The sequence below is a fragment of the Betta splendens genome, chromosome 16, assembly GCF_900634795.4.
Source record: "Betta splendens chromosome 16, fBetSpl5.4, whole genome shotgun sequence".
Classification (NCBI taxonomy): Eukaryota; Metazoa; Chordata; class Actinopteri; order Anabantiformes; family Osphronemidae; genus Betta; species Betta splendens.
The window spans coordinates 13,927,116-13,939,251 of NC_040896.2; the positions used below are offsets into that span (position 1 = coordinate 13,927,116).

General features: G+C 48.8%; 1 protein-coding gene across 1 annotated transcript in view; it reads left to right on the plus strand.

Annotated features, from left to right (window-relative positions):
- Positions 1-1,131: 1,131 nt before the first annotated feature.
- LOC114843174 (G patch domain-containing protein 8) overlaps positions 1,132-12,136 on the plus strand; it is a 31,304-nt gene continuing 20,299 nt past the window's right edge. The window contains 2 exon segments of the mRNA XM_029129451.3: positions 1,132-1,708; positions 1,845-2,155. Of these exon segments, the coding sequence (XP_028985284.1) occupies positions 2,003-2,155 (153 nt within the window). The 5' untranslated portion in view covers positions 1,132-1,708; positions 1,845-2,002.

Consider the following 12,136-nt stretch of genomic DNA (forward strand, 5'->3'; position numbering starts at 1 on the left):
GTGCAGTGGCAGGAACCCAGGCCGCGAAACTGGTAAAATGTAGAAACGGACTCAAGAATTAAACAATGAGTAGGATGCACGAGAACAACAGTTTGAGGAGTAGGAGGCTGCAGAGAATAATGTGTTTGCAAAGGCTGCGAAAGTGCACAGATCAGCCATATGCTTTTATAAGCGTTTGGACGTCCACTTGCCTTAAAAACAATAAGCTAAGCGTTTCCATGAGGTGTCCTTTAAGTGTTTGCTGTGTAATGGATGCGATAGGGCTCCTCATTCTGAGCACCAACACCGCAGCAGCACCTATTTTGATTTAGTAACTGGAGATACATTTAAAGACTCTCAATCTGAATTTATAGCTGCCCTAAATCTTAAGGCTGTTGACGAGGAGCCGGCGAGATTCAAGTGCATCTGCTGAGGTGTTTAATCTTCACAGGACATAAGTGTCCTAAAAGAAGAACAAAGAGAGAATAGGAACAAAATCCTAGATGTGTGTCTTTGTTGTGGCATCTTTAAGCAGAGTGGACCCTTCTTTGCGTTTACTCCTGGAGCCCTCAGCTGCCTTTAACGTTCAGCGTGGACGCGGAGCCCACGAGTGGCGCCGGAGCCCGGGTTGAATATGCATGACTGCTGCGGGCGCTCGCGGTTTAGCGGTTTCAGCACCGCACCGGTGAACAGCGACGCACCCCGCTGGGGCTCAGCCGCAGCCGCAGCCGGTGCCGGTGCCGGTGCCGAGCGGCTCCGAGTGGAGAAAGCCGGGCTTATCTCGTCTTATCTGCACTAGGATCTCGTGACAGCAACGCACTTTTGTGTGTCACGTCCTGAAAAAAAGCAGGAGGAGGGTCTCAAGTTCGACTTATGTATGTTCAGACGCACACTGGAGCCGTGAATGAAGTTTATGCACCCTCTTTCTCTGAGCGCGTAACAAATAAAAAGAAAACGCGCAAAGGGGGCCCATCAATTTGGAGTTACTCGGGCAGAGCGTGGACAGGAGCCCCCTGTGAACCAGACCCACACACGGACACGGGCTGCGTGTAATAGGCTACAGCAGACGGTCCGTAGCTGCCCCACGAACAGCGAGGCAGACACTCGCGCTCAGAGTGAGAGAGACGCTGGAGTGAGGATGACTGAGAGAGAGAGAGAGAGAGAGAGAGAGAGAGCTTTTTCCTTGAGAAAGAATCGGAGCCACTTCAGCCTGCTCGTGCCGGAGCCCGATAATAACTACGGGACCGCTCCGGATGGATTTGGCGTCTCTCGCGCGGCGGAATTTAATTCAGAAGACAAGCGACGTGAAAGCCGGTGGCTGCCAGTCAACGGGGCGCAGAACAAGAGGGTCAGACGCCTCCCCCGTTCCCTCGCTCTCCTCCTCCTCGACGTGCGCGAAGCGGAGGCGCACCTGCGAGAGTCTCCGCTCCCGTCGCCCTTCGCTGAGAGCCACAACTGGGGCTCCGCTCGTGCCGCTGCCGCTGCCGCTGCCGCTGCGTGTAGTTTACAGGCTGGACCCGGGGAGTGGGAAGAAGACAGACAGAGGGAGTGAAAGGGAGGGAGAAAGGAGGGGTGAGTAAAAAGAAGAGAGAGAGGGAGAGAGAGCGAGCATGTGAGACAGAGACTAGATGGATTCCTCTTTTCCCCTGGCGCTCCACAGGCGCTCATTCATTTATTTAAGCCCGACCGACGACAGCGTGCCAAGCGCGGACTCCAGCAGCAGAGCTCGGTCAGTAACATCTCTCCGTCTCTATACCTTTTCCCCCCCCTCTTCATGTCTCACTCACGTGCTCACACACGCCACACATAAACGTGTGCATGTGTCCGCGGAGCATTTCTCATCACGGATCTCTTTCCACGCGCAGCCACGGACTTCCTAAGAGCGGAGGACACGAGTGAGACGTCCCCCTTCGCACCGGCCGGGCCACGCGCTCACCTGCGCTACACCCGCGCGCTCCTCCCCCGCCCCAGACCTCCCCCGTGGGACATCGACGACACCCACGACGCGGAAGAAAACCGCCTCATGGGCCCCAAACACCGCGAGGGCCCCGGGATGGCTTGCAGCGCGTGCTACTACCTGGTTATCAGCTCCACGCACCTGAGCAATGGGCACTTTCGGCGCGTCAAGGGGGTCTTCAGAGGACCGCTGTGTCCCGCCGCCAACAGCGACTCACCGGTAGGAGAGCACGCGGGTCCTGGTCGCTTTCTCGCGTGAGCATGTGGGAGAAAGTGCGTCTCTGTCTCTGGTTTAGATCGAGCCCTTCGGCCTGTTAATTGGCTTAGTTGGCCCGTGTGGCGCAACTTTTTCCCAGAGCCCATTCATGGCGAGCGCAAAGTAGTGTCAGGGAAAGTTCAGAGACGAGACGTGAGCTTGTTTGTTTGTTTGTTTGTTAGTGAGATGAGAGGCGAGCCCCCACATCCAATGGGCATCCTGGCCCACGTTTTGTTGAGCTTTAGAAATATTTTTTAGTCTTATATAAAAGTAAATCAGTAAATCAGTTGTCATGAAGGAGAATGTGTGTATCCAAGCATGGAGACACAGTTAACACGGGCTCCTTCCCTCGCTCAGGTATGTGGGAATTAGATGAATTAGTGCTTTCAGGAGAGGAGCTGCTGAAAATAGCCTTCATTATCTGGGAGGTTGTGTTGGGTGCGTAGTGTGTGTGTGTGTGTGTGTGTGTGTGTGTGTGTGTGTGTGTGTGTGTGTGTGTGTGTGTGTGTGTGTGTGCGACCTGCACAACCTGGCTGGGCAACTCCCTGACCTTTAGCCGCTGCACGCGGCTCCTCTGAGCCTCCAAAGTGACATTTTGCGAGCGCGCGCGGCCACAAACGCAGGCAGCGAAGGCAGAGAGCGACACAAAGGCAGTCCACGTACAGTACCGGATATTTTGGACCGTGTGAACGAGACCGTGCGCCTGTGTGTGTGTGTGCGTTATAGATTCAGGAGCTGCTTGGAGGGTCTCTGGTAATCACACATTATTCATGAGCTCTTAATGTGAGACGAGACAAAGTGGCGGAGCTGATGACATGTTTGATGAGAACGGAGGAAGGGAGCAGCTGGTATGTGTGTATGAGTGTGTCTCTCTGGGCGAGTGTGTGTGTTCCTGCTCAAGTCATTACCAGTCTGTCATGTTCGGCCCGCGCGCGCTATATGATGGCAATGAAGGAGCAGTGCGGAGCAGACAAACTAAGACTGGCAGAGCGGGGGAACGAGTACAAAGTTTCCCCCACAATCTCAACACAAATTACTTCCAGTTAAACTGAGAGCCCACGATGAAAATGGGGAATGTTGTCGAAGCACTCTATAAACCGACAGCATCAAAAGACAAACTGGTGATGTTTGTTCAGTTTTGTTTTTCCGCCCAGACTGGTCCTAAATTATGATCTGATCTTCACCAAAGTCTCAAATATTATCAGACTCAAAATGTGTCTGTACAGTAGATAATGACAATCATGCAGAGTGATGGTGAAAAATTATTTCATTTTTCATTTTATTTTTTTTAAAAACCTGTGGAGGAAGTTGGAGCCATTCAATCTCTGGTGAGACTGAATGGCTCCAACAGAACATCTCTATTGGGCTGAGGTCTGGGTTCTGGCTGGGACTCTCCAAAAGGCACAGTTTGTGTCTTGAGGCCCTTCAGTGAAAATGTACTTTGATGTTTGGGATCATTGTCCTGCTGCATCACCCAGCCTTCAGCTTCTCCTGAGCAGACAACCAGCCTGACTTTAACGAGTAGGACGCCTTTACCTTTAGAAACCCGGCAAGCCATTGTCCCCTATGATGGAGTTGTCCTGAACCCACGGCCACAGGGCCAAAATACTACTGGTTCAAAAGTTTGGATGAATGGATGGATGGATGGATGGATGGATGGATGGATGGATGGATGGATGGATGGATGGATGGATGGATGGACGGGCGGACAGGCGGACAGACAGACAGATACAGTAGATAGATAGACATTTACTGTATGTCCAGACTTTTATATCGGCTCATCATTTTTTCATCTCACTGAATCATGTTTTATTGCTTCAGCCAGTTACTCCTTGTCCTAAAAACAGACCTAATTTTTCACACCAGCCTAATCTGAATGCTCGTGGAGCGTACTGACTTTATTAGGCATATCTACAGCTTTAGAATGATGAATGCATTAGCCTACTTCTCAGGCAGCCGCTAATGTCTGTTCATTTCAGCATGTCATGAAAATTAATTTGAAGACACTTGACTCTTGTTTGAAATTGCAGTGCACCACGTCTTTTCCCTACTCCTAAACGTACACCACAGGGCTGATCAGCGCACGGCGGCGCTTTGTTGAGCACCAGGCCAAGTCTGTTTGGAGTTTGCATGATGCATTCCTTTTGCAGGTTGATGAGTGTTTCCTTTTGGCTGGTGACAGCAAATTCAAGGTGACGTCTTGAAATCTGAAAAATGAAAAATAAATTTTAAATCTACAGAACGTCATGTTTTATTAGTGTTAGTGTTAGAAACTTGTTTGCATCGACTACACAAATGCATCATGAATAGAACTGTGTTAATACCACAATGAAAAAGTCATTAACTCATTATTTAGCGGCTCGATGGTGCTGGGCTGCTACAGTAAGAAGGTCGTCGGGAGCAGTGATTGTGTTTTGTTGTATCCGAGTGCTTGTAAAACACTGTATTACTGTGTATACTGCTGAAGGCGCATTGCCACGTTATCCCAACTGGAGGTTTTTCAGCTTGTCATAGCAGGAAACGCGCACCGGTGACAGTGCGCGTCCTCCAGCAGCTCGCAAACGCAGCAGCAGGACCCGGAAACAGAAGCAGCTCAATAATTTCCAGTCACGCTTACATTCATTAATGGAGTCTGTGAATGGGGGATTGTGATAATTAATAGATGAAGCGTTATGTCGAAAACAGATCTGACGCCGGTAAATCCCCGCTACAAATCTACAACCCTTCAAATACCTTTAAAAACACGTGGCGCTGTCGCGAACGGCACCGGCGTCAGGCGGATGCTTCAAGCGGCTGCCAGACGTTAACCTTCATCCTGCCCAGCTTTAAACTGGGCCCACGCGACCCATGTAAACACCCATTAATAAATTCAACTTTGCATTCCATTGAATGCACATTATTCCCTCCAAGCCCCAGGCTTACAGTAATAGATTTCATTTAGGATATGAAGGGCATTATTTACCCTCAGGGCAACGTCCAAGCAAATACAGTCAAAGCTTCGTGGGGGAAAGTTCTCAGTGTTGGAAGGTCAAAGAAGAATAAAAGCCCACATGCCTTTAAATTCATCCATTTTAATTTAGACATTTATGAACCTGTCATCGTGACAAACGGGCGGCGCTCTCGGTCTGGTGACCCGGGCTTCCGGGAGCAGGCGACGCCAACCCACCTGTTCAGGGGCCCATTCCGCATTCTGTGCAGCACCTGCCGGTCCGATCGCGGAGGATGCGGCTCCGGCTCCAACCGGCACAACAGCTTTGTCTCAGCTCAGATCAGCGCGGCACAAAGGATCCCACCGCTGGGATTTGTCAGGGCTAACTCCTTGTGTCTCCTCTTTGATAAGGCATTGCAGCGTTACAGAAACTCCAGGGGTCGGCGAGGGGTGAAAAAAAAAAAAAGCCGCTGTGTCGACACGCGGCCCGTGTTGGCGGAGACGTCTTGGTTCGGTGTGGTTAGCTTCCCGGTGGAGCGCCGTGGACGTCTAGATCAGGATTCTGCTCATTACCGCTTTATCACCACTAATTAGTCACTGTGATGGGTCTCTCGGACATTTCTAGATTTTGGCTCCCATATGTATATTAGTTCTTAATCATCGGCGGTGAGTCATTCTTCAAGCTCTCGTTAACACTTCAAAGGATTTTATGTTCTTTGTCAGCATAAAGCAGGACAGAAGGAGAGACGTACGGACGGGACGGTGCGTGTGCGAAGAGGACCAGATGAAGCCTTAACGCATGAATCAATCCTGACTGATTCAAACCCTCCATTCCTTTTGCTGTCGCTTGTCCGAATACCCTCCAATCCCTTTTCCTGAATCTCCCCGTCTCCTTGTGCAGAAAACTGCTGCGTGCGGGTGTGTGTGTGTGTGTGTGTGTGTGTGTGTGTGTGTGTGTGTGTGTGTGTGTGTGTGTGTGCGTGTGCATACTTAACTGCTCATCCACTCCAAGACCACTTTGATGTATATTTCACTGGCGCTGCAGAAAAGCGACGACTCGCTGGCTCTACAGTGTCAGAGCGAGTGCAAAGGCAGCGGATGCGAGTGCGCCGGCGTCGGCGCCCTCGCGTTGTCATTGATTCCGCGGGGAGCTGAACAGTGTTTATGCAAATGAGGCGGCATTTAAACGCATGCCCTCAACAATTATCTTGAAACAACTATTTAGCCGCGCGAAAAACAGCGCGGCCCGCGTTCAAAGCGAGCGCGGAGCCGTGAGCGCGGAGCCGTCACGAGGGGACAAAGGTGAAACGCGCCAGCTGGCGTTAGCGCTCGGCGCCTTGCTCATGGGCAGGGAAGCCGCAGTCCTTGCACGCTTTTAATGATAATCACAGTAGCAGGCGATACATGCTCGGTGCGAGAGAACATCAGGCTGGTAATAGCATCTTGACATTTGAGGAGTCGGAGGGAAAAGAGATTAGTTAAATTCGAGCTTGGGATGAAAAGGCGCCCGCGATGCCGGCTGAAAAGCCGCCGCAGAGGTGTTGTGGGTCTCGGTCGTCAGGAAAGCTATTCCGGAGTCAAGGGTTCTAATGCCGCAGTCACTCACGTTCATGAAGTCTAATGGTAATGCACACAAACACACACACACCGGCGTTGCAGCCATCAGGCCCTGGTGGAGCCGTTTGAGAGCGAGCAGGTGAGTGCTGCTGAATACTAAAATCCTGTAGAACCGGACCATTCCTGCTGACCGCTGCAAAGTGCTCCCACTGATCACCGCTAATGTCCTCCATCACAGTTTACACTCAACGCAAGGATGTGTGTGTGTGTGTGTGTGTGTGTGTGTGTGTGTGTGTGTGTGTGTGTGTGTGTGTGTGTGTGTGTGCTGGGGAGAAAGGTGGATAATTGGGACAGATGGGTGAGATAGGATGAGGAGAAGGAGGAAGGAGAAGGGGCGAGCAACACGGTTGGCATCGATTTTAACACTCTCACCAGCCTTTATTGACATTGCGTTTAGCTAATGAATTCATTAGTGCTTCATAGCGTAATAACCTCTACTTGATAACCAGGACGGTTCCCCAGAGGCGAATGCTCCGTCTTTGCTCTATCGCCTCGGTGTTTTCTGACTTTCCCAACTCGTTCTCATCCTTACGTGCCCCCCCCCCCCCCCCCCCCCCCCCCCCCCCCTCTCTCTCTCTCTCCACCTCTGTGTCTTTCACCGAGTAAGTTTCTCTCATGTTTGTTTGTGCTGCATTGTGTAACTTGTAAATGAACCCGTTGTTTGAGGTGACATAACCTGCCAGGCTCTTAACAACGGCGCAGCACGCCCTCAGGAGTAGTTATCATGATGGAGGCAAAAAAAAAAAAAAAGAGAGAGAGTGGAAGGCACAAGATGTTTGAGCGCATTCATCTCCGTCTATGTATAGGCGTCTCTGTGCTTCTGCTCCACTGCCTTTGTGATTCGAGTTCACTTGTGAGATGGAGATGATCTTTATTCAGTTCGCTGACGATTGACTCATTCTTTTGTGCCTCTTTGACCTGCTTTCCACTCAAAATGAAGACATAAACACAAACACGTTCAGGCAACTATGACTTGTATGAATTAACCATTTAAACTCACATAAAGAACCGGATCACGTAAAGGGTGATTCACCCAGAGGATGTCTGTCTCCACACATTTACAATCCACCACTGGCACTTAAAGTTTATAGGAAGCTGTTGCTAAATTAGATTTATTTAGTTATTTGTGTGCAGTGGGATGCCTGGAGGTAAAATATGCTTCTGTGCCACTAGTGTAGAAGCCTGGGCGGCCCCACTGACCTGTGTGCGCTCTGTGTGGGTGAGCACATATGGAGTCATACACATTTCTTTCATAACAGCTTCTCTGTTATTAAGATAATAGCACGGGCCGCTTCTGTCTATTTACACTTTCTATCGTATGCACAGTTATTCCACATGTACTGTATACACACACACACACACACACACGGGCACAACAGATGGCCCACCTCTCATTTTGTATATTACCTTGGGACAGATGTTTGTCTGTGTGGTCATTAGCGATCACAGCATCCCATAATTACCTGGAGACACACCAGCACATAAACACACACGCGCTCACGTACAATTAGCGAGTGTTTGATAATTAGGGGATGTTTGATGAACCATCTGGAGCCGCAGCTCAGGTAGAAGCCCAAAGACACTCGACACAATATTGTACACACAAGAAAAGAAACTCAAATAACACTCATCAAAAGAGTTGAATTCCTCACGTCCCGATAAAGCGTGGGGAGCGAGACGACAGGTGAGACGCGAGGAGATGAAAGCATTTGTGTTTCACAGTCATTAGGATGTCATGCTTCATTCAGGGTTCGGCCTAATCCTCCTTTACTCTCTGGGAGTGATTTCCCCTGCAGGCTGAACTCTGCATCATCCATTGCTGCCATTCTCGCTTTTTTCTCTTTTTTTTTTTAAACTATCATTTGCCATTTTCTCCTGTCTCTTCCTCCATCTGTTTCTCTGGCCAATACCTTTGCTCCCACTCCCGTCTCCCTGACACTTCTCTTATCTCCCACTCCTATTGCTTTTCGTCTCGTCTCTCCAGCCCATTCATTTTTTAGCAGGTCATAAGTTCAACTGTTTAGGCCATGGAATTGCGTGCGTGCACGAGGGAGCATGTGTGTTTATGTGCACAATATGTCCCATACAGACACTTGTATGTGTGTGTGTGCGTGCATGTGTGTGTGAAGGCAATGGGAGCGATATTACTGTTGCAATATTGCTGGAGAATCCTTCAAGGAATGAAACAAAGACAAGCCGTGCTTTATTTGATGGTCAGTTCGTCCAATAATCTCCATTTTACTGCCAGACTCTGCTTGTTGCTGCTGCTCTGCCTGGATTCCCGCTTTCAAGTGGGAACAGATGCACGGACGTGCGTGTGGCTGTTCGCGTTACACATATTTGCACCTGTGTGCTTGATTGCTTTTGTGTGTCTCTGCTGCTGACACACAGGCCAGGGTTAAGAGCAGCTCAGACAAATTAATTATCTCTCCTCAGCGGAGAGAGATGATTCACTGAACGAGAGGCTATGAACCAGTGCCTTCTGGTTGAGCAGAAGCCCAGGAATTACTGTGAGCCTAGAGGAGACCAAGGGGCTCGCCTCTGAAACAAGCAACTTGGATTTCATCCACAGCTTGATCTTCTGATCATATTTCTTCCACTTTTTATGTGCAGAAGGCCAATTTATAAAAATAACTGCAACCGAAAGAAGTCGAGCACTTTGCATTTATAGATCAAAGTGGCAGAGAAATTTTAATGCATATGAACAAGTTTCACTTCCTTGAAATCGTTGACATAAGATCAAGGCTTTCATGTTCTGCGTAGCTGTGCTGTGCACAGAAGAGGCTGCCTACTGTACAGCTGTGTAACAGAACTGACACTCTCCCTTCTTTATTTACAATGTACTTTGTAACACATGTATACATTAGTCAGTCCTGAATGTTTCATTTTTGTGTTTGACAGCTATAACAACTGGGGTGTGTTCTGTTGCAATGGTGCTAAACGATAGTTCAGTAACTTGATGATAGTAGATACAGCATATTTTTTTCTGCCTCAAACACACTTTGCATGCACATGTCAAGGTTGAGACTGTGCAGAAATATGTGGGAAATATGTCAAGTTACGTAGAATTATAAATATTTTAATGTAATTCACCCAGAGCACACATTCCTGCAGGGGGAAATGTCCCATCAGCAGAAGCAGGCTGAGGCTGGAGCGGCCATCTGCCTCCACTGGTTGGGTTAATTAGAAAGTGAACAAGCAGACAAACATCAGCAAGTTGTTGCAGTAGGTTCAGTAAGTGCAAACCTGAAAACATGCAGCTCCAAGGCAGAAAGGTACAAAGAGAGACAAATGGAAGAGGCAGAAGGAATAAAGGTACTGTATTAACAAGATAAGAGTTAGAGTTAGGACACGATGGAGTTTGATAATGAGGCGCTTCAGATGAACGGTGAAGGACTTTACATCCTAATCTAGATTTTATAGGGAGTTAATACAAAGAAGCTAAGGTACGAAAAATGATGATGGCTATAGTTCCAGTTCCAGGCAGAAGTCTGGCTGCAGCATTTTAGATTAACTGCAGGTCTTTTACTTCAGGAAAAACTGTCCCCTTGAGTTACTGTATGATTAGATAACATCTCATCATCTCTGAGCTACATGTTACGTCACATATCGGTCACCATGCATATCTGAGACGTATAATTCAGCAGCAGCAGGAACGGACAGGGATTAGATTTTATCTGTTATAAAAAATATAAATAACAAGAAATAGAAATACTTCAACTGACCTTTTTCAACAATAGTGCCTTGGTGAATCTAAAAGTAAGATATTTAAGTTTCTTGGTTCCTTGGCAACAGCCGATCACATGTACGTTTTCACCTCTGACCTCGAACAAACAACAGGTCAATACTGAGGTCAACAATTCAGAGAGATGAAAGGGGCATTATTGAGCTACTGCCTCATTAAATCTGTATGTACCTGGAAACACTGGTGTGTGTTGTGTGTGCGCTGTACACACACATACACACACACACACACACACACACACACACACACACACAGGAACCAACCACACGCCGCACCGATTGCACAGGCATGGTATTACAATAACACTGTGTGGGTTCCCATGAGCGTCGGTTCTGGTGCGCTCTTATGTTTATGCATGACGGCAGACAGGACCTAGCGCAGGCTCGGTCATGCATCAGTAACAATGCATCAAATTATATCAGACTTACCTCCACCAGCAGCGCGGGCCATGATGCACACACTAATAATTCATGCTGTTTGCCTCAACCAGGCCTTCACATCAGCCGTGAGTGAGAGAACAACCCGCCGCAATTATGATGAGCGGCAGCGTTCCTTTGTTTAGCAGAGTGGAGGTGCCAGGCGCTCCAGCTGCCTCCAGGAGCCGGCCACCGGGCCCTGGCTGCCGATGCCTCCGTGCGGTTGGCTGTGGTGTTGGAGCATTTTTTATACAGTCTGCTGTGGGGCCTTCTCGCCCTTGCTGTGAGGTACAGTACACTCCTACCCCGCAGTACAGGATTAGACTCAATGCTGAATGAGAAGACATGAGGAATAAGAGGAGAGGAAATCCCACAAAGATAAGAAGGGTGTGTGTGTGTGTGTGTGTGTGTGTGTGTGTGTGTGTGTGTGTGTGTGTGTGTGTGTGTGTGTGTGTGTGTGTGTGTGCGCGCGCGCTTTGGGTATTCATATGTTTCCCTCTTTCCCTTTCTCTCTGCCATGAAACCCAGAGGCAAGAAGTAAACACAAACTCCTTCTCTCAGCCTCGTCCTATTTGTCTCTGTCATTCCTCCCATTTCACTCTAGTCTCCATATGTTAGTCAGCTGTATGTACAGTACACGAGATTAGGGTACAAATATGCAAAATATGTCTGTTGCATGGAGGACAGGAGTAAATACACAGTGAGGTCCAGGATGTGGAACGTGTCCTCTTTAATATCTGATCATGCAGTTGTTGCAGCTGTGCTCACCACACTCTGTGTGCAAGTCAAAGTTGGCACCTTGAGTAAACTCATCTCCTCCAGACAGGAATGAATGTGTGTTTTTGAAGAGGCCCTGAAAAAAAAAAAGAGCGGCTGAGCCACAGAGCGAGCCAAAATCTACGAACCCTGCTTGTGTGGCGGCGTGTGGGTGTGTGTTTGTGTTTGTGTGCGAGCGTGTGAAAAATAGCAGCGTGTGATTTATGTAAATGAGTGTCATCGGCCGAGGAGGAGGCAGAATTCCCAGGCCTGATGAGTGGCTTAATGATTCATCAGCCTGGCTGAGGTAGGCATCAATAATGGATGACAGAGTGGGTCATGCAGGATTGCTCGCCCCTTGATTAAAGTGCTCCACAGCTAAACGCCTCACTTCCTCCCTCTTCTCACCCTACCTTCCGCAAGGATGAATACATGCTGTATGCGATCAGCCTGACACACACACACACCCACACACACACACA